Consider the following 23,315-nt stretch of genomic DNA (forward strand, 5'->3'; position numbering starts at 1 on the left):
TCAAAGCCTGAGCTTCAAGAAATATGGGGGTGGGGGGAAAATCACTTGATAACCAGATAGAGAATTTAGATAGGAAGTTCCTGGAATGTGGCAGAGGGTGGTAAAATATAGGATTACTAACATAGCACGTTAAAAGGAAGAAAAAGAGAATTGATAAGCAAAGAAACACTAGCAATATGGATGAAAGGTGATACAGTATGTGCAACAGAAGACAGCAAAGAAGAATAAAATAGAACCAAGGGAGATCAGAGAGCAAAACCCCCCCCACACCCGCCCCAAGACGATCTATCTCAGAAGGAGACACTGGTTTAAAGAAGGAGGGAGGGGGAAACAGTAGTAGGAAATAAATGTTCTTTCCGGGTATCAGGAAAACAGACATCAAAGGGAGAAACGGGCACTGAATGGCCCCCACTTTTGGTCAACTGTTCTCACTGACCCACAAGCCTCAGCCCCTATATTCACCAAGTATAAGAGACAGTCAATATGCCCAATTGGTTCCCTTTACCCCAAACAGGAGATATACCCAGGAAATATGAACACTATTGGTAGCACAGAAAGATGAACAAGATGTGGGATTTAATATTTTAAAAACAAATTAAAGTTTATTTAATACCGGAGATGTCGTATCATATAATTAATCACTCATTTCTTGGTATTATCCTGGCCATATCTACAACAAGCAGGATATAGCGCTTTGAAAATGTTACCAAAACCTTTATAAACTGTTATAAAGCAGTAGTGTAGATCCTGCCCCTGTCTACTTTACCCCTTCTAACTCCTACTAACCAGATGTAGCTTCATCAATCTCTAAGGCCCTATCTCCTATCTCTTAACTATCTGGCTGTCTGCTCTCCCCTTATATAATCTCAGTCCACACACACACACACACACACACACAAACACAGGCAAGCGCCTCCTACCTTTCACTCACTCTCTACCATACAATTAACCCTAACTTACCTGGATTCATCTAACACACAAAAAAACATATATACATTAATACAGATACAACTTGGCAAGCATTGTTATTTTGTCACACGGTTGTTAGAAAATGTCAGATGCTCTCCCTTGCACCAGTGACAAAATGCTCATGCTCAGTGGATTGGACCTCAAGGTACATGAGTTCCAGCTCCATCTACTTTTTTATTGTTTATGACAGGCATGTTAGATATTGTTTTAGAAGGTTACAAGGGGTGTGTGACTTGGCCCCCGACCTCTGCTCAAGGACCCTCCACTGTCTCTCTGGGGCTGTGCTGAGGAAGGGCAGCAGGCTTCCAACTCTTCAATGCCTTGTTTACTTAGGCTGTCTGTCTATGTACAGGGGATGGGCAGATGGGACCTGGCCCTTTTAGAACTTGTGACAGGCCCTGTTGTTACTTTTAAGGTCAGATTACTTCAGTTTAGATTAGTGCAGATACAAAGTCTGTTTTATATGAAGGGACATTAGAAGGATTTGGTTGAGTAGAAGGGATGCATAGGTTCCTGCCAGATATCAAGATAGGAAAGATAGGTGATTCCCAGGACAAGGGGGAATTAATAAGTGGAGAAGAGAAAAACTTCTTAGCCTGCCAAGAAGTCTTTTCGTGGTCATGAACCTGGCAAAGTGTAGCAAAGGAGGCAGATACGGATGGATGAGGATTTGAGCCAAGAGCATGACGACCTTTTGGAACTATCTTTGGGACATAACGAGGACTCTAACCAGGGGGCACCTTTTGGAACTGTCTTCATGAGGAATGGAGCCAGGAGGAGGAGTGCCCAAATGAAGGGCGAGTTGAACTTATGGACTCTTATTCTTATAAAAAACCCTGGATTCCTAGAAGGGACTTTGTCTTGATTTGGAATACCAAGATGGGACTTTTTTTAACAGGCCTGCACCCTCTCTGACCTGCCCATCCCCCACAGCTGGACCTGATCACTCTGATCTGTGTGGATGAGGTATGAATGATTGCTTTTAACTTTAGCCTTTTATGCAATAGGTTTTGATATTATTAGTATTATTAACAGTTCATCTGCACTTGCTTTGCCTTCACTTTTATTATTGTACTTTAACAAATAGAAGTCACATAAAAAGGCGTTATACCTCATATGTGTTTGTTATCTCTCGTTTTCATATAAAAGGACCTGTTATCTTGGGGTTAAAATTGGTTTATTATTCCAACAAAGATGGAATAAGAAAAGTAAGATAATTTGGGCAAGCACTTTTAAATTCTCATAATGCTATAGGAATGGAATGCAGAATGCAAGAATCTGTATGAAAATATGTGTGCTTGTTAAGAAATAAACTAAACCACTCCAATACCTACTCATAGATAAGAAAGGCTTGAATTGGCCTGTATCAGAAGTGAGTGGAAAGATCAATAAACCACCCTCTACTGTATATAAAGAAAGGTGAACTTTTAGCACTTGGTGGCACTCCCATTTAACCCCAAAGATCATTAATCCTAACACTGTAGCTATTGTTTTAAGAATGCTATAGGGATGGGGGTATGAATTGGCAAAAATTGGGAGAAAACGGGTGGGGTGTGCCAATTTCATTAAGAGGTCCCCTTCCTGCCCTCCACCTAATACTTCTAGCACTGAAGGACAAGATGACCAAAGACATGCAGATTTTTAGATCTCTGTGGGCTCACCTTTCCTTTAAGTGTTCCTCCTGGTCCAATAACTTGGTCAAAGATGTGTTTTGCTACATGAGAATCCACAGCCGAAAGAGGGTCATCTAGCAAATAAACATCCGCATCACTGAACACAGCACGGGCAAGGCTCACCCGCTGCCGCTGGCCACCTGAGAGATTGATGCCCTGTGGGAAAGGAAAAAGAGGAAGGAAAGTATGTCAGCACTTTTGAGTTGAACAATGGTATCAGCTTGGACAAGAGCAAATGCAGCAACAACCACAAAGTCCATTTGGTTATCTGCCAAACCATTTTATTATGACAGGGGTAGAGATCGTGGTGCCCTCCAGGTGTTTTGGACAATTCCTGATCACTGCTGACTGGGGCTTATGGGAGTTGTAGTCTAAACATGTAGAGGGAACCAGGTTGCCTACCCCTGTATGACAATGTTTGGGGACAGTTTGCTTCTTTAGATCAGGGGTGGGCAACTTTGGGGGGGCCAGGGCCATTTTCACCCCTGGACCCATCCCACAATGCACTTCTGTGCCACTGACTTTGGTAGCTGCACCAAACCGCCAATATTTTTCCCCGCTGATGCAAATTTTGGTGGTGCGGTTTGGGTGGGGGCTACATGCAGCCCATAAACGATGTGTTGCCCACCCCTGTTTTAGACAGACAGACCCAAATCTGTAAGTGTATCAGGGACAGATCATCTGGATAGTTCTGTGTGACATTTCAATGTTCAGTGTGGTTGCAAGGATGACCGACAAAGGAGGTTCCTACACATGGATCTATTAACACCCTCATCATTTGGTTGCAGCAAAACAGATTTGACTCATTTTTCAAAAGTGAGGGGACTAGTAAAAAGGGAGGTTGAAAGAGGAAGTCAAGAAGGTCAAATCTCTCCAGAAATGTTGGGTGTTACTCAAAACCATAATAACAGAAGTTCACCTAGAATGTATACCATGGATGCCAAGAGGATGCCAACGTGGTTAATGAGCAGAGTCAAGGAAGCGATTAGAACCAAGAAGGTCTCTATTGTTCCCTCCCTCCAAACTGGCTCCAAGAAACCCTCATAGGATTCTAATTTTTGCACCCCCAGTTTAGATCACCTCTTGCTCTTTTCTTGCACCCTCTCTTTTATGTCCTTAGAATCATCATCATCATCATCATCATCATCATCATCATCATCATCATCATCTATTTCTTACCTGCCTCTCCCTTTGGATCGAGGCGGGGAACAACATTAGAACAGGAATCAATACATCTTAAAAATTCTTGATTTTACATTGATCTGGATAGGCCTGCCGGAAAAGGCTAGTCTTTAAAGCTGCCTTAAAATCACACAGAGAGTTAATTTTACGAATCTCCTCCGGCAGGCCATTCCACAATCTGGGGGCAACAGAAGAAAAGGTCCTCTGGGAAACTGATGTCAGCCTAGTTTTAGCTGACTGAAGTAAGTTCACCCCAGGGGACCTGAGTGTGCGGGGCGGATTATATGGGAGAAGGCGATCCTGCAGGCAACTATTAGGTATCTATTAGGCAACTGATCGACATCTTCATTCACAGATAAAAGCCTTTACCTTCTCGCCTATCTCAGTCTGATCCCCTCCAGGAAGCATCTCGAGATCTTGTTTCAAGGCACATGCCTCTAAGACAGCTTGGTACTTCTGTTCGTTATGAGGGTGTCCAAACAAGATGTTATCTTTCAATGTGGCATTCTGGATCCAGGCTATTTGGGGCACATAAGCAACTGAACCCTATAAAAAGTTATCAAAATACACACATGAGGGGACCAGTTTACAAACCACACAGAAGAAATCCTCAAAATGGATAAGATGCTACCGCATGGTACCGTAAACCAACCTTCACGGCCACTTCCCCACTGAGCTTTTCCATTTCGCCAAGGAGAGCGGACACCAAGGAAGACTTCCCACAGCCGACATGGCCAACAACCGCCACCAAAGAACCACTGGGGACCAACCAATTTATACTGTAAGGGAGGAAATAAGGAAAAACAAGATGGGCTCATTTGCCAACAAGCAGAATTGGTTAATGCAAACCTAAGAAAGCAAAACCAACGTTAAGAGTCTGAACGACTAACATACATTTTGGCACAAGATTTTGTGAGCCACACCCCACATTATCAAACCTTTAAGGTGCAACTGGATCACTGTTGTTTTTGATACAACAGACTACAATAGATACCCCTCTGAATTTGTCTTAATAAAAGTACCAAATATGCCTTTCTTCCTTTACATGGTGTGTTTTCAGGTATGCTGTACTCAATGCAACATTCCACCAGAGACTCTGTCTAATCAGCTTCCCCCACCCTTATGTTCCCAGGTAGTTTAAGCACATAGGCTGCCAGCAATTTATGTCTAGATTTAGATAGCAACTGTCTCAAGGGAGCTGCACAAAATGGTTGCAAAACAGCAGCAGTAGTGCTACATTAGCCATCTTCCAGGCCCCTTGTACAGAGGCTGATCTTAGGGAGATGTTGCATATTTTGGTTAGAAGATCAGCAATTTCATATTTGAGTTCTTTGAGAACTCTACAGTGGATACCATCTGGGCCCAGTGACTTATGTACTTTCAATTTATCAATAAGGTTAAGGATTTCATATTTTGTCACAACTATTTGCCTCAGTTCCCCAGACTCCCTTCCTGAAAACTGATGCAGAAAAAATATTCAGCTTCTCTGCAATCTCCCTGTCTTCCTTTAGTACTCCCTTAAATACATTGTCATCCAGTGGTCCAACTGCTTCTCTAGCTGATTTCCCGCTTCTGATATATTTAAAGAATTATTTATTGTTGGCTTTGATATTAAGCTTTATCATACCAGCGTTATACTGTGCAATCACTGCGAATTGCATGCAAAGGTCTCAGAAGTTTTCCACCTTATAATCTGCTTTGATTGTGAAGTACTCCCATGCATCCTGCCTTAATTGTGCAATAAAGCAAAAAGATTTGCCGTATTTAGCCCCTACATTTTGAGTGTATCTTCCGAGCTGCCGCTGGGGCGCAGGAGCAGGATTTTAAAGAAATGCTTACATCTGCGTAAGCTTTGAAGATAAAGACACCTAAATTGGCACAGTAATCGATATTAGGGAGAGCTTTAAGCATACCAAATTTGAATTGAATTGGGTCATCCGTTGATTTTTTATGATTTTTTACATTTCCCCCCTTAAACTCACTTCCTGGTATGCAAAGGATCGCTGTCGCCCAGTAGCAAAAACAACAACTGCAAAAGCTTAGCACTACGGGGATAATCCGAGGAAAGCAGGTACGTGGGATGAAGTTTATTATTAGCGATATGCTCTTCAAAATACTTTTTTTGCATCTCTTATTGCCCTCTTGTATCGCCTTTGTGCAAGCTTGTGCTCAATGGACAGGTGTTGGGTCCAATCAGAAGCCATGTGTCAAGCCTAACTCTGTTTACTCAAAAGTAAGCATAGGGTTGCAGAGCACTTCTTTGGTTTGCTATTTTAGACTTTAAACAAAAAAGCTTTTGAGTGACCACACTATTAAAAGTCAGTTCTATATGTGTTTACTTAGGAGTAAGTCTCTCTCTGTTCAATGGGGTTTACTCAAAGGTAAGCATGCATTGGATTTGAGTATGACTTGGATGTAAATACAGTTGAAATAAATAGGATTTACTCTTGAGTAAGGGAACCAGCAAAGCTCTATTTTATGAACTGGAGATGCACAGCTTCACATTATCAAAGTAAAGGAAAATCGATACTTCACAAATGCAAACAGGTGGACTTTTGCATTGGTGGAGTATCAGGGATTTTAAAAATTCCTAAAAATCAAGGGATGAACTGATCGGATTTAAACTTAGCATGCTGAAAGCTCTACTTATGAGCTCTCAAGGCCCCAAGTTTCATCTCTCTATCTTTAAAAATGAGGGAGGTGCAGACAAGGAGGGTGGGGTTGGAGCAGTAAAAAGTCCATTCATTCCAACATTCCACACTGGAGGAGGAGAACAGCCCCACCCCACCCTCCCTTTTCATTAGCAAGACTCCATTCAAAGCACGCACACCCAACAAAGGAAAAAACAAGGGGACAGCACTCCACGGAGGCTTAATGGCACATTAAAGTCACTTGGGGAAAATAATCCAGACATTCCCTGCACCAAAATAATATGCAAAACAGAGGAAAAGAGGTGAAATGGGTGCAGGACAGGGACGATGTCATGTGAATCTCACACTGCAAAACCAAATACCAGGCATGGCGAGAGTGAGTTAAACCGCTGGTGTGATGGAGCTCATAGAGGTGGCAGGTGGCACTGTATATAAAAGGAACTAATATGGACTAGTGACTGCATAGGTCTTCAGTAACATTAAAGATTTGCTAAAACTCTTCGGCCCCAGAGATACAAGCAGCAAGAAAAGAGCAATATATGCAACAGAGTAAAGACTGCTTACTCTTTCAAAGCTGGCTCAAGATCCTTTGCCCAGCTGAACGTTCCGTCACTTACAGTGACAGCATGCCCTGTTAAAACAAAATCAGAGAATTGAAGGCCGCAATCCTATGCATGCACATCTGGGAGTAAGCCCCACTGAATTCAGTGGGACTTATTTCTAAGTAGACATGCCTAGGATTGTACAGTGAGAGTGAAGGGCAGAGGGAGGTCTGAAATCAGATCTACTTAATCTGATGTAGTGATGAAAGTAGTGGTGGGGTGAAATGACGATAGATGTGATGGATTTGTTAGAAGCAATGTGAGGAACCACTGCGAAAACTTTCCTTCTTTCTTGTTCCTTAAGAAACATCCTGTCACATGCCTGGCCACAAGGCATGCTGCTGAGGTCAGTGCCAGATCAACTCTTTAACAAAGTGTAACAAAAAAAATACACTTTGGAGAGCTGGTGGATGCGCTTTAGAGTGCTACAGAATTATGGGTTTTTGCAGTAACATCCATTATCCTCTCTGCAGCAGTTGTGTTTATGGAATAAGGGGAAACACTTTAAAATAAGGAACATCCAGCAATGCTAGCTTAAATATTTATCCAGGAGCAATTACTAAGATGTGCACTTGTTTATCTCCCCCAGCCAGGCACGGCTGTTCTCTGGAGATTGGGCTCCAGGGCTTTGTGCAGTCCAATTTTCAGCTGCTCAAGGACAGCTCAACCCTTCTTTCCCCCCTTTCCTGCAAATGGAAAGTCTCTCCCAAAGGCTTCTAAAGGCCAACACGATGCCACTAGGCAGAGGGATGCGCAAGGGTAGGCATGACGTCAGATGTTTAGAAACACACAGCCTCTCCCTCTGGAACTGCACAAATCATCCCATGGGCTCCCCAACCTTCTGCTTCCATTGCTTAGATACAGTGCAAATGTGCACGTGGTGACATCCGTGTACACTTATTGTGTTTGGACGTCACAATAAGCTGTGCTTTATAGAGAGAGAAATGGGCCTCCCCTTCCCTTTCAGCATGACCAAGAAGAGGAGACTGGAAACCTTCACTTCCATCTTTGATTAATTGAGGCTTGTCATATCGTATGAGCCCAGCAAACTTAGGTTAACCTTAGCTATGGTGTGTTTGAAGCAAGCTAACTTGAAATCGTGGGCCAGAGTTTCAAACAAACTTCAGACACTTCAATATGTTACGGTTTCAAATGAATCGGAGTTTCAACTTCTCCTCGCAAGGCCTGGAGAGAGGGGGTGAGCCCAAGAGGAGTCTCGGCTCATTCCCTTCATGGCAAACCGTTGTTTACTATGACGTCTGTGCACAGCCATTGACTGCACTGTTAAGCCTTCAGAGACATTTAAGAGGCACTACACGTTGCTCTTAAGTAAACCCCCTGAACACATGAGGCTCGTGGCTAGTTATTACGCACTTCTATAAATTACGCTGGAAATGCTAGATTGAATGCTAGATTATCAAAAAGTCTGTGAAAGGTAAGTTGTGGCAATTTACTAACCCTTTACTAATGGAATGTGTTTGAAAGATGTCAAACATGGATTGAACTGCAAGGGATTGTTTGGCAATGTAAGTAAACTTGAGAGACCTGGTGGAATATCTCCTCATATGTATCCTAGCACAATCACCATGCCCCTTAGCACCACATGTGAACAAAACGGTCAATGGAAATGCATCTTAAAGGGGAACGGCCAGAAACAGATGTAAGCATCAGTACCAAGCACTGGTTCACACCTGAATGTGTAAACTGACCCCACAGAAAAGCACTGTGTAAGAGGTTTCATGTCACATGTTTGGTGTGTAATGGCTTAAACTCATCTAAAGTATTGCTGGATGCTGCCATCTTTCCAGGCATGCATGAAGAGCACCTTTACCAGGAAAGCATTTAGTTTTGGTATTATTAGCTGTTACAATCTAAGTCCAGAACACAAATGAAACTTTTCCAACTCAATCTCTGTGCTACACCTACCAGGCCAATACTTTACCTGGAGTAATGAACTTGGTTTCCACGCAGCTTGGATCAAGTTCATCATGTGTCAAGAAGTGTTGAATCCTCTTTAGAGAAACACTTGCCTAGGGAACATAATCAAAACAACAAACAAAAAGTAATTAACCGCAGCAAATTAAACAAATCCGCACCAAAGCCATCATACATTTCCAAAAGTGCTTCAGAACCTCAATTGCCCATCACCAAAAGAAAAACAGGGAGGAATGAGGCACATGTTCTAGGGAGGAAGTTCTACAGTGTTGTGGCCACCACTGAAAAGGCCGTATTCTTTATGGCTGCCCACTGTACTTTAGATGGAGCAGGCAGACACAGCAGAACCTCTAAGGAAGATCTCAATGTGACAATGTAGCTGTTGTAAATGGCATAATGTTCACATGTAGGAGAAGGATGCCTTCCATGTATTCATGACCTAAACGACTTAGGGCAGCTTTGACCAACCAGCTGTCAACCAGGGACCCACAAGCAGGACATGGTGCAACAGCAACCTCCCAGCCATGTTCCCCAGCAACTGAATATATATACTTACTGCCTCTGATACTAGAGGTAACACATAGCCACTTGCTTACATTGAACTGCATTTGCCGTTTGGCTGCCTATTCTCCCAGTGTGGAGAGATCCTTTTGGAGCTCCTCACAATCCCTTTTTGTTTTAACCACCTTAAATAATTTGGTGTCATCAGCAAACGTGGCCACATCACTGCTCACTCCTAATTCCAGATTATTTATGAACAAGTTGAAAAGGATTGGTCCCAATACAGATCCTTGTGGGAAACCACTATTTACTTCCCTCCTTTGGGAGAATTTACCATTTATTCCCACTCTCTGTTTTCTGTTCTTTAACCAGTTGCTGATCCATAAGAGGACTTCTCCACTTATTCCATGACCACTAAATTTGCTCAGGAGTCTTTTGTGAGGAACTTTGTCAAAAGCCTTTTGGAAGTCCCAAGTAAACAAAGTTGACTGTATAACTCCTACTTAGCAGACCGCCTTCCCTTATATACACTGAGAAAACATTTATGATCATAGGATGAGGTCCTGCTCGTCATTCCAAGATGAACAGAGTGTCATGAAGAACCTTCATGGCGGGCCTTCTCCGTAGCGGCACCCACCCTCCGGAAAACCCTTCTTCTTATGGTTCGGGAAGCAGAGTATAACATCTTTCAAACTCTTCCTGAAAACACATCTTTTTAGACAAGCTTACCCTGGAGTATAACTTTTTCTGGTTTTATATGATATTTTTAATTTTAAAAAAAGTTTTAAATTGATCTCTGTATATTATGGTTTTAATTGTGAACTGCCCATAGAGCCTTGGCTGTTGGGCAGTATAAATACGTAATATTTTATTTATTTATTTATTTATTTATTTATTTATTACATTTTTATACCGCCCAATAGCCGAAGCTCTCTGGGCGGTTCACAAAAAAATATGTTTAATGACATTCTCAAAGAACTCTAAAAGTTTAGTAAGACAGGATTTACCTTTGTGGAAGCCATGCTGATCATTTTTCAGAAGGACTTGTCCTTCTATATGCTTACTAATTTAGTCTTTAATAATGCTTTCAACCAATTTACCTGGTTGAAAGCATTGTTAAAGACAAAATCAGTAAGCATATAGGACAAGTCCTCCATGTCTACTTTAGCCAAGATACCCACTCCCAGAATCTTGTTTACATTCAGTGTGGACTTTTTTTTTTTTGCTTGTTTCTTTGATTTTTAAGGATTGGCACCATTCTTACCTGTGCAATTATGCTAATAAGCTGGGGGAGATGGTGGACTGGGCCCCTTAGAAGATTAAACAAGGAGAGAGACACAAAAGCTTTCTCTGCATCAAGGATATTGTTTTCATCCACACTTACAAAAACAGCGAAGCTGCTCAGGGAAACCTGGAAGCCAGAAAAATATATTGAATAAGCAACACCTGTTGGCTTAATGTTTTGAAAGCAGTAGCCTAACTGGAAATATAAGAACTAAATGTAAAAGCCTAGATAGTTTTATTTGTTATGCTGATGTGCTATTAGAAAAAGAAAACATGGCATCATTTCAGAGAAACAGAAATATGAAGCTTCTATGGATCTCTGGTTACATCTTATTCAGCATTTTTTTTTGTTTCGGGACTATTGGACTCCACAATGCCTTTTCAATAAGGGTTTGTCTAACTTGCACTATTTTTGGAGATGTAATGCATCTAATGCTTCTTTAAGTCATATGTTTTGGCAATGCCCTGTAGTTGCCCCTTTTTGGGAGGAGGTTATAATAAGGATGAACTTTGTACTGAAGCAATGTATAATATGGAATAATGTGCATCTTCTCCTAAATTACCTACTGGCTTCTTGGAAGTTAACACATGGTCAGAACAGATGGATCATCAGAGTCCTTATGACAGCCAAAAGACTTATATTATCACATTGGAAGGACAAATTCACACCTCCCATAATGCAATGGATTGAGGACCTAATAACATTATCAACTTTTGAACGAATGTTATATAGACGCAACTAGAAGGTGGATAAATATATGGATATCTGGTCCGCTTTTCTTGAAACCTTTGCGTAACTGTCTCTCCCCACCCCGCCCAGTACATATGATGGAAAATGATGATAATTTTACATACACAATGTATGATTGTTGTGTTTCCATTTTCATGATCTATTTTTTGTTCTGTTTGTTGATATTCACAATGAAAACAAAAACAATACAAAACAATACAAATAATTTGACCTCAAGAAGGTGTACTTTGTAACAACAACTACTCACTATTCTATAACAATAACAACAGAGTTTTGGATTGGTAGCCTGACCACGATGGATCTACTACATAGAGTGAAACTATGAGATAGTATCCAACAGGTGCCGTGTGTGCGTGGCCACTTCCGCCAGGCTTTGGTCTGCGCATGTCCAGCCTCACCAGGCCCAGGTATGCACACGGCCCTGCCCTTTCCAGAAACCATCATTTCACTTGCATCAGGGCTTGCCCCCAGAAACACTGTATGCCGCATGCAGACCTGAGCCGATGGGGCTGAGGGCTGCCCACATGTGTATAGCCCCTATCAGATACTACCCATGGGGGTCAGATTCTTTCCCTGTTGCATTTTCTCCTAGAGTGGAGGTAGAAGATGGAAAATGAATTTGCACAGTATTGGTTCCCAAGGAGAACTGGCGTAGAATGAATACTCTTCCTCACGTTTTCTCCTGCATATCTTAACTCTGCACGGAATGGAGCTACCTTAGAGATTGGGGTGAGATGGTAAAAACAAGGTGAGGATAGTTATGGCCTGCCCTGGAAAATCTATTGTGCCACAGCAGTCATGCCATTATACGGACCAGGAACATTTAGAATCCTATGCACAGTTCTGGTTGTCTCATTTCAAAAAGAATATCAATGTGATTGAAAACAACAATTAAAATAAACAGAGGGTTTTTGCTAGGAAAAGTTAAAAGTCAGCATAGGAAACTGCCTTGTACTGAGTCAGACCATTGGTCAGCCCAGTATTGTTGACACTGACTGGCAGCGGCTCTCCAGGGTTTCAGGCAGGATTCCTTTCCCTGCCCTATCTGGAGATGCTGGGGATGGAACAGGCCCTTCTGCATGCAAAGCATGTGCTCTTATCACACTGAGTTATGCCCCCCACTAACCTAACCCCAAATAACTTTCTAAATGCAGAAATCCTCCAAACAGAAGTTATCATACATGCTAAGGTTTGATACAAGCTCAAACGTTCATCCAGATATTATTTAGCCACAAAGCAATGGGTGATATGCACAAAGTCGTAGTTCCATGAAAACAACGAAACATGTTATGGCACCTTAAAGCATGTTGTTGGACCTAAATGTCTAAAGACTTAAAGACTAAGATTTTGAGGACTTTTCATTTAGAAAAAAAATACTAAGGTGGTGTGGGGGAGCAAACCTGAGCTTAATAAAATTAAAAGTGAGGCTAGCAATAAAATGTTGCAGTATGAAGGGATTCTTTTCAGGGTTCCAAGCAGCCAGCCATGCTCTCTTCTGCAACACTCCATTCCATTTCCCTTCTTCCCAATGTTCTATTTCCCTTCCCAAATAGTCAGATAGCACTCCATGCCCATTGAGCATGCTTAATCCTCATTGGGCTGTGTTGGTGGAGGGTTCCCCTAAAGATTTATTTTTGTACTTCTTTAAGCCCTGACATATCTCCAAGCTTGCCATTTTGGCAACAAGAAGATCAGCATTCTGAGAATGAATTCACTGTTAGTATGTATTATCAATAATAATGTGAGGTCAGTGGATAAAGAGAAATGTGTTGCGTCTGTCTTAGAAACACTAAAATTCAGGGTCACACTCTGAATCCAATTGGCAGTAGTTCCAGGACAGACAGAAGAAAGCACTTCTTCACACACATATAGTTGCCTTATGGAATTCACTGCCACAAGGTGCTGGGAATGGCCACTAACTCAGATGACTTTTGAAAAGGATTATACAAATTCATGGAGGATAAGCCTATCAATAGCTGTTAGCCATTACAGCAAAACATGAGCTTTCACATTTAGAGGCAATACTGATCACCAAATGATCGGCAGGGAATCGCTTTCTCTATAATGCCCTTGCCTGTGGGCTTCTCAAGGGTATCAGGCTAATCAATGTAAAAGACAGAGTACTAGACCAGATGGATCTATGGGCTTCCAGCAGTAGCTATTTTGTCTGGTTGTATCTCAAACCTAGTTTCAGAATTTGGCAATGTGGATAGCCAAATCTAGTTAACTTTTTCTTCTTTTTTATTGTCCTTCCCACGTGGAGAACTGCATTTACATAGTTAGGAGAAGCACCATAAATCCTTACCCTTGAAGAAAGCTCAAACTTTGCCATCCTCCTGCTCCTAGAGAAATACCGAACTGTAGGGCCCTTCCATGGTGGCCACTCTCTGAGAGTAAGTCTGTGCATGCCTACTTCCTGCATTGCATGAACCAGCCTTTGTACAGGTTCTTCATCTTTTCCCTGACAAGTTACAAGGATAGTCCTGCCAAGTTACAGCTCCTCTGATTTAATATAAGACACCCTGCTCCAACATGGTGCCCTCCAGATCTTTTGAAATATACCTCCCATCAGTTCTGACCATTGGCCTTGTTGGCTGCAGCTGATGGGAGATGTAGTCTAAAACATCGGGAGGGCTCCAAGTTGGGGAAGGCTGATAGAAGGTATACCAATGAAGCTTACCAGAAATGGTGCACTGACCCATACAAATCTTGACAAAGAAATCATGTAGGCTGATTTCCTCAAAACACGGAGTTCATTCTTTCGTATCTCCAGCACTTTTTCTGCAAAGGATGTTTCCCATGCATAGAGCTTGAGTACCTTTATGCCACTTAGAATTTCATTCATTAGCTTAATGCGCGAGTCTTTGTAGTGCATCTGTTCCACCTGAATGATTTGAAGAAAAGAAAAACAGGGCTCAGGAAAAGCCTCAATGAAAAGCAAAGACCCAGGGGTAGGCAAGCATTTTATCTGTACGCCACCCTGAGATCTTATTGATATAGGGCGGGATATAAATGTTTTAAATAAATAAATAAATAAATAAGGAGGTGCGTAGGAAGTTGCCTTACACTGAGTCAGGCCATGGGTCCCTCTAGCCCAGGATTGCCGACACTGACTGGCAGCAGCTCTCTGGGTTTCAGGCAGGAATTATGCAGCCCTACCTGGAGACCCCAGGAACGGAAGCTGAGACCTTCTGTCCGCAAAGCATGTGCTCTACCACTGAGCCATGGCCCCTCCCTGAAGCAGAGCTCTCCATGTGGCAGTCAAGTTGCTCCCTGCACTTGCATGCCAGGAACCTCTTCCTGCTTCCCTTTGCAGGGCGACTCAGCCAGGCAATCAAGAGACAACACGAGAGTTTATCTACCTGTAATGCTCTGATTTTCACAGCAATCATGGAATTAAGGGGGATGAGTAAGACCATCACAGCAACTCCAGCCAGCACAGAGGGTCCTAAAGTCTTCAAAGAACAGAAAACACATTTGGTTATGCGTTAAAAGAAGACGGAAATTACCATTCTCCACTCTCTAGTAAAACCTATATGGCTGAAGCTGTCTGAACAGCTTTCAACAAGGGACGTGGGAAACTAGGGCAACTTTGCATGCTCCCCGTGAGTCTTCTCTTTCTCTTTCCACTATGAAGAGAAATACTCTAGGGGATGAGAAAAGTATGGAGTCGCTAGGATGGCAAGTCTGTGGGGAATTTTTGTTTGGCTTTCTTTTGTTTGTTTTAACCAATGCAGCACAACTAAAAATGGCTCCTTGCCTGCTTTTCCCTGGCACTGTAAAAAGAAGCACATTGATAGAACCAAAATAGTGTGATAATGACCTGCTTGGCATATGTACCCCTTTGTGTCATGGGTACATATGCCTGAGACCAAGAGTGAACCTGCCAAACTGTTTTTCCGTTCATCAGAATTCTCTTTTTCAAAGCTAAGGGAAACAGAGGACTGCAATGTTCTGCAGCAGCCTTGAAAATGAAGATTCAGGTGATGATTTCCTTCCCCCCTGGGGATGCTTTTCCCCACATACTCCTGTTACGGTGCTTTAAATCCAAATGCATCGCGACTCACCTGTGGGCCTCCAGTTCTGTGTCCTCAGTTAATCACTGCTTCACACAGTGAACCATTTTAAAAACAAGTACTAGGAATTTAAAAACAAGTACTAGGTGGTAATGGACTGGATTAGAAAAACAAACTGAAGCTGAATCCAGACAAGATGGAGGTGCTTGCTGTCAAAGGCCACAACCTAGGTTTGGAGGTGTGTCAACCAGTTCTGGATGGGGTTACACTCCCTCTGAAAGACTGCGTTCACAGCTTGGGGGTGCTTCTGGATCCGTCGCTCCAAATGACAACCCAGATAGATGCGACAGCCAGGAGTGCCTACTATCTGTTTCGGCTGATACGCCAGCTGCATCCCTTCCTAGAGTCGGAAGACCTAAAAACGGTAGTGTATATGCTGGTAACTTCAAGGCTCAATTTCTGCAATGCACTCTACATAGGGCTACCTTTGTGTCTAGTTCGGAAACTTCAACTAGTTCAAAATATGGCAGCCAGGTTGGTCACCGGTACACCTAGGGGTGACCACATCACACCAGTCTTAAAATTTCTTCACTGGCTGCCAATTAGTTTCCAGGCAAAGTATAAAGTGTTGGTTATCACCTTTAAAGCCCTTTATGGTTTGGGTCCAGGCTACCTGTGGAATCACCTTCTCCTGTTCAATCTGCCCCACATACTTAGGTCCTCTGGGAAGAATCTACTTCAGTCAGTCAAAGTTCGGCTGATGGGTATTACCCAGAGGACCTTCTCTTCTGCTTTGGAATGGCTTGCCGGAGGAGATTCATCAACTTGACAGTCTATTAGCATTCAAGAAAGCTATCAAGACTGATCTCTTCCGGCAGGCCTATCCAGTGGAATTTTAGGATATTTTTAGAATGTTTTAACAATGTATATTATGTTCTTAATTCAGTTTTATGTATTTTATATTTACTGTTGTTCCCCGCCTCGATCAAAATGGAGAGGCAGGTAAGAAATAATAATAATAATAATAATAATAATAATAATAATAATAATAATAATAATACTGCATGGAGCAACATTACTTTCCCTACAGCCGGGTCAGCCTTTAGAATTAGCTTAATGGTTCCACAGTGTCCCATGTCAGAAAGAACGAACTTTTAGAGGTTCTGTACCTGCCAGAGAAAGTATAAAGCGAGGCAAATCTGGATAGGCGCAGACCACAACACGTTTAGGAAGGTAGTCAGATCCATAAATCTCTGGGTATCCACCGACATCAGATTGACAATTTCTCCAACAGTAGAGAAGCGCTTTGCTGAGCTGGTGATGACTAATGACTACAGAGACAGTGAGAGAAACTTTATTTCAACGTAGGGCTCTAGCTGTACTAGAGTGACCAGATACAAAAGAGGTCAAGGCTCCTGCAGCTTTCAATTGTTGTGATGAAGAGGGAATTTCTCCAAGTGCTGCATGCATACAAATGACACCTGCTAGAATTCCCTTTTCTATACAACTGTTAAAGATACAGGAGCTCTTTCATATGGTCACTCTATTTCCATGTATTTTCTCATCTGTTATAGTGCAAAAACAGGTGCTAGCCTTAACCAAAAATGAAACAATAGATACCAAAGAAGTTAAGGAAGTTAATAATAAATAATATTTAATACATAGTGTGATTTTAAAATTAACACCTAAATATATAATTTTCAAAGAGCACTTTTTATACACAGTCAATACTGATAATGATCACAATAAGCATAGGCCAAACGCGTTTCAACAAGTTGTCTTCTTCAGTGGCCAATTAGCTGAAAATATACATAAAAACAACAGTAAATGTTTTCAAGGGGTGGAGAGGGGTGTGCCTTTTCTCCAGTGGACATTTTCACCTTAAAACAAATGCTAGACACAGATTTAAGTGATGTCTCTTTTGGCCCTAAGCCTAAATTTGTGTAACTGAACTAAATGAACGCTTGCCTCCTTTCTGCACTTGCCTCCATTTCTCTTCCCCCTGTTGTCTTGCCTGTGTCAAATGTTAGATTGTAAGCTTTCTGGGGCAGAGTAATGTCTTGTGGTTGTCATGTAAAGCGCCAAGCACATTGATGGCACGGGAATATAATATGATGATGATGATGATGATGATTTGAATATCCCACAGTTCTCCAAGGGAGATTATTTCAAGTTCAGCTTTCTTCAAAAGGTATTTTGTTCAAATGTCAATTGCTGTCAAAATAGTGCTTACATGAAAAGGGATAGAAAATGTAAATAGGCAACATTAAAAGCACATTTTCAAGTTTGAAAGCTCTGTCACTTCTATTGAACTTCTCTGTTTCATTATTACATCTAGACTTTGTTCTGCCCCATCCCACCAATTCCATTACTATTTATGCTCGTGCACAGCAGAGACATCTTACAGGCTTTGGGTCTAGCAATTTCTTGTGAACATTCCAATTTTAAACGATTTTGGATCAATCTAGGGCCAAACCAGGCATGATATTGCAATGTTATTAATGTGCTTTCGGTCTGGTTTCCCTTCATTGAAAGGCAGCCCTGGGATGGGGGGGGGGGGGGGAAAGGTGCTTTAGCTAGCTTGGGACTGTAGAAGGGAGGAAGGGGGCTTTAACACTTTGCTCCTGCTACAGTCCTGATCTAGATTGCCTTCCTCCATGGCTGCTATTTAGTAAAGAAAAAGCATCAAACATACAAAGGTCAGTCATACGATTTACATCAGATTTGTTTTGCCCCTATGATTAAATCACGCAGGATAAAATACTGAGTGCTTTCAGGGATGCTAAATCTGTCTAGTCTGGCACAGTACCAGCCAAGTTCCAGGACTGACTGACAAAATGGCAGATGTGTATTAGGATTGTTTCTCACATTGTGTTGATATAATTATTTTGAAAGATAAAATCATAACTCAAGCATGAGATATTTCCATGCAGGAGAGATAGCTGGCTTTGTTTTGAATATTTAGACAGCCCACATGCAGATACTCTTTACAGAAATACACATTCAGTTATGCTTTAGTAGCATATGTATAGCTTCTTCCTGTCTCCTTTGCCTAGTTAACCAGTACCAGAGACAATTTGCGCCTCCACCTGGCTATGAAAGAACAGCCATCAGTTCTTACCTTTCTGTAGATCAGCCCTATGATGCCAGTTCTCAGTCTCATTCCAGTAACAAAGCAGTACTGGAAATGCTGGTGAAGAAATATCGTTTGCAGCATGGCACAGAAAAACATCAAAGCTGCAATCAGATATCCCCACCATAAGGGAGCACTTTTATTCTTAATGAAGCCAATTAATATGCTGTTTAAGAAGAAGATTGAAATAAACAGACGAGTGGAAAACACAGAGATTAGTCAGGCAGAGCACATCACACCACTTTCTTTTACCCACAACAAAGTAGTAGGACTGCTTAATGACCAGTTCAAAGCATTACTCTCGGTGCAGGCCACACTTTATTTCCATTTCAAACAGAGTGCAAGGGTCACTTCAACCATTTGATTTATTTTGTAATTTTCTATAATGTTTCTGTATAAAAAAACCAAAGTGAAACACACTTCCATGTGACAAATTGTGTGTGTGTGCAACTTGATCTACATACAATGCTGTAAGCAATGGTTCACATGCATTTCACTGTGCCAACATAGAGAATACTCCTGCTGAAAAGCTGAAGTATATCCATATGGGAGCACCCCATATTTACCATTCAGAGTTTCCAGGCAAAAAATAGAAATACATAAACCACTACTTGAGGAAAAAAATGAGCTATTTCCTCATTGACATCCATTCCCCACTAGGACTGCAGTCCCTTATATCTGCCACACAGATTGGCAAGGAATCTGCACAGACTGCACATGGATGTCATATGGCTTGTGTAGACTAGGGTACAATAGTCGGCGGACCCAAGAGCTAGAACTAAACCAAACTCTGTGTGCCTTAAACTATTGCCCCTTCTATATCTATTCACAAATGGAGCATCCAAAATGAACATGGAAATTGTGTTTTGTGTGAAAGCCAATGGGAAAATGGAACTCACCTTAACAACTGGGGGTTGACAAAAGACAACAGATCCTGGGCCAATTTGAAGAAGGAGCCAATTAAGAAGAAAGGGCCAAAGGTCCTAAGTAAGGCTTTGAGAAAAGACGGCTCTTTCTGCTTTACGTTATCACTTAATAGGATTTCTGTTTCCTCTGGGCTGTCATCAACATGGTTCACCACATGGTTAGAGTTTTTCGTATAGGCTACATCTTTTTTCCTAGGACAATGAAACATCTTATTACAGATAACTGAAAAGAGGAACTCTGTTATAAAAGCTGGCGATTTATTTCAAATAATAAGCTGGAGTGGTGTAGCAGTGCAAGGGCCAGTAACAGCCTTAGGAGAGGCATTTCAACTTCTTAGAATGGGTCAAAACTACAAAAGCTGAGAAGCTACCAAACGACTGGTGATCAGGGGAACGGGGTGGGGCTAGGACAAGTGGGTGGGGGCTTTTGAGGATCCATGGGGGGCCAGATTGGGACCCCAAACAGGCCAGATTTGAGGCCTGGGCCTGAGGTTCTGCACCCCTGTCACAGAACCACCAATTCCCCTGCTGACCACCTTGTATTTTGAACCTACTTCCCAGCTACATGACCCTCTTCTAGGCTTGTTGAGGTCAATGCAAATAAGGACAGATGAGAGTGCCATGTCTGGGGGCAATATTAGCAGGTGGCCCCTGAGGAAACCACAGGCCATTTCCTATGATGCCTATGTGTCAGCAGGACCCACTGCTAGCACATCAGGGAGCTAACGTTCTTAAAGCAACGAGCAGAAACATGCATTTCCAGAATGGGACAGGCCTGTCCTGCTCCAGAAATGAACATCTCCACTCTTTCCTTGAGTTGCTTTATGAAGCGCGAACTCCCCATTGTGCTAGCGGTGGACGCCGCAGATGCAATGGAATGAGCAGAAGCCCAGCGGCAGTATTGAATACTGCCCCATAATTCCATTGGCCAGAACACTGCAATAGTCTTCTGGGGTGGTGAGGAGGGAATGCAACATACATTAGGCTGGTCTGGGATTAGTAAAGCAAATAAGCAAATACAGATTATCTTGTAATGTAATAATAATAAAAAATACATGCAGGCCACAGAATTCAACCTTTCAGTGCAGAATATGGATGACCACAGCACATAATTCTAAGGTGGTCTCTTAGTATAGCACAGTATAAAGCTACATTTTATTCATAAAAGCAGAAGTGTAAGAACTACTTCTTAAGGCAGAGCCAACTTACTGTTGCCTTTTGTGTTTCTGCTTATTCCACTCATTCCAGAGCTTTTCTACTACCACTTCAGATTTGTCATCTGCATTCAGAGACCATAAATCCTTATCTTCAAGAGGCCTCTTATACCCTTGGATCACCATACTGTAGGGTAGAAAAGGCGGCACATTAGTAACTCTGAATCAGTCTGGACAGTTCAACCTTTCTGAGGCCAGAATGACAACGCTACATTAAATGCATGAACACCTCCACAAACAACAGACACCCATTTAATTTCCCCTTCTCCAGTTCCGTAGCAACTTGGACAACTTACTCATCTCCTGATGTCAAGTTGTTATACATTTCCTTGGCCCTGCCACAAACCATATGCTACCATTAGTGGAGTGGGTTGTGGGGCAACACATAATGCTGTGGGGACACAAGTAAACTGTCTCAGAGGTTATTATGTGTGTGTCTGGGCGGGGGGGGGGGGAAGGCAAATTAACACACATTTATTGTTTACAGCAGTGGCCATATATTTATTATAATATGTAGCTCTGGTCTGACTGAAAGTACAAAATGGTGGTGAAAGGCTGTATAGCAGGGGTGGGGAATCTCAGGTCCAGGAGCTGAATTCAGCCCCTCCTGGGTTTTTTTGGGCAATACAGAGATCTGATGTTAGGCCTATCCCATTGCAATAAATACATTTGGTCTCACATGGTATATAACTGAAGTAGTTCAAACTACTACAATTCCCTCATGCGTTGCACACTTCATTGACGCTTCCACTATTGTCCCAGCATAAAACATCTACCAGGCTTTGCCACCGCCTCAAACCACCTTGTAATTCTTCCTAATCTTTGGTAAGTACTACTAATTTATTGGCAAACAACAGGCTCTGTGACAGTTCTGTTTGCGTACTTTCATTTATTGCATCTATAATACCCTCAAACAGAAGGGGGCTTAGTGTCTGATCTCAAATTCTTCTGGATTCCCCCCATCCCACCCCCGACAATGTGGCAATAAGATCACCACTGCTGCTTTCAAGGATGTTGACTTCCTCCATGTTGCCCCCCTGGCCTTCCAGAGCAATTCAACTGAACTTGAGAACTGACTGCAAACACTACGAATGAGCCCATCTTTTTTTAAGTGGCAGGAAGTAGACAAAATGATTTAAACCCTGGTTGGAAATTTGTATTTTCAGATGACATAGAAAAAGTATCCGGGTTCTGCTCTCTCCATGGAAGCCGCTGGATATTAAATATTTCCCTTGAGGCCTTGGATTTTAATCAGTGCTTATCCATCTGCAGCGAAGAAGACAGCCAAGCCTCCTGTTGTTAGGTGGCAAGCTCTATACTCTGATCCTGAGCAAGACGCACCATGGGTTAATGTTATTCGGTGAATAGACTGCTAGGTGGAAGATCTACATTCAGGCTCCTGCGCTTTTCCTCTAAAGAGTGCATGATGATGTACATGGGATTTATCCCCTTAGCCTCACAACAGCCTTCTGAGGTGGGCTGGGTGATTAGATGGTGATTGGCTCACAGTCATCCAGTGAGATTCATAGCTGAGCAGGGATTTGAACCTTGTCTCTTCAATCTGCACCCAACACTCTGTATCGCCCTTCCCCGACCTGGTGCTCTTCAGATGTCTTGGGCTCCAACTCCCATCATTCCCAGCCAGTATGGCCAATGCAGGACTCCAGGAGGAGGGAAGGGTTCTCTACATACAGTACACATGAAGGGGATCCCACATCATGGCTCTTTCCCATGCCAGCATTGTTCCAGTTCCCGAGAAGGGTGGCGCTGCTATATGATTGAGACACATCATGGGTTCCTCCCATAGGATTGCAAACTCCCATGCTGCTAAAGGTCATGTAAGAAGGGGGCCATGAACGACAGGGGCATTTGAAGCTCCTCAGGATTGTGCCCATAGGTTGTGTCCTATTCAGTGAAAGCATTTGTTTCATGTCTTTTAGATGCCGCAATGTCTCTTTAATAAGGGTTTGTCTAATTCAGCTACTTGCTGGCAGTGCAATGCAGCTAGAGTTTCCTTTAAATACGTTTTGGCAATTTCCAGTAGTTGCTTCTTTTGGGGAAGAGGTTATTATATGGATACATTTTGTACTGGAGCAGTCTTTAATATTAACTGATGTACATGGTGTGTTAAATTATCTGCTTCTTGGAAATTAACGAATGGTCAGCATAAATGGATTTTCTCCACCCTCTTGACAGGTAAGAGACTGATGTTACAACATGGAAATATTAATGCTCACCTCCTATAATGCAGTAGAACTACAATGCTTTCAATATTTGAATTGGTGGCATATAGACTCCACCTCCAAATGGATACTTATTTGGACATCAGGTCCACTTTTGTTGAAAATTATATAAAATTGCTAGAAAGTTTATTTTCATAATATATATGCGCATTTCACATGTATTCACTGATATGGATATATACAAACCAATGCATTCATCTGATTTCTGTTTAGAATGTTATTGTTGAAATTTCAC

The 23,315-nt window shown here is 42.1% G+C and overlaps 1 protein-coding gene across 1 annotated transcript in view; it reads right to left on the minus strand.

Annotated features, from left to right (window-relative positions):
* LOC134394622 (ATP-binding cassette sub-family C member 3-like) overlaps positions 1 to 23,315 on the minus strand; it is a 67,378-nt gene that overhangs the window by 23,077 nt on the left and 20,986 nt on the right. Inside the window, exons 7-18 of the mRNA XM_063120224.1 lie at positions 20,833 to 20,964; positions 19,597 to 19,815; positions 18,686 to 18,863; positions 16,734 to 16,895; positions 14,911 to 15,003; positions 14,229 to 14,432; positions 10,778 to 10,924; positions 9,020 to 9,107; positions 7,040 to 7,106; positions 4,477 to 4,603; positions 4,194 to 4,370; positions 2,631 to 2,798 (exon numbers count right to left, since the gene is read on the minus strand). Of these exons, the coding sequence (XP_062976294.1) occupies positions 2,631 to 2,798; positions 4,194 to 4,370; positions 4,477 to 4,603; positions 7,040 to 7,106; positions 9,020 to 9,107; positions 10,778 to 10,924; positions 14,229 to 14,432; positions 14,911 to 15,003; positions 16,734 to 16,895; positions 18,686 to 18,863; positions 19,597 to 19,815; positions 20,833 to 20,964 (1,762 nt within the window). The remainder of the gene's footprint in view (positions 1 to 2,630; positions 2,799 to 4,193; positions 4,371 to 4,476; positions 4,604 to 7,039; positions 7,107 to 9,019; positions 9,108 to 10,777; positions 10,925 to 14,228; positions 14,433 to 14,910; positions 15,004 to 16,733; positions 16,896 to 18,685; positions 18,864 to 19,596; positions 19,816 to 20,832; positions 20,965 to 23,315) is intronic.

This window comes from Elgaria multicarinata, chromosome 3 (assembly GCF_023053635.1).
Source record: "Elgaria multicarinata webbii isolate HBS135686 ecotype San Diego chromosome 3, rElgMul1.1.pri, whole genome shotgun sequence".
Taxonomy (NCBI): domain Eukaryota; kingdom Metazoa; phylum Chordata; class Lepidosauria; order Squamata; family Anguidae; genus Elgaria; species Elgaria multicarinata.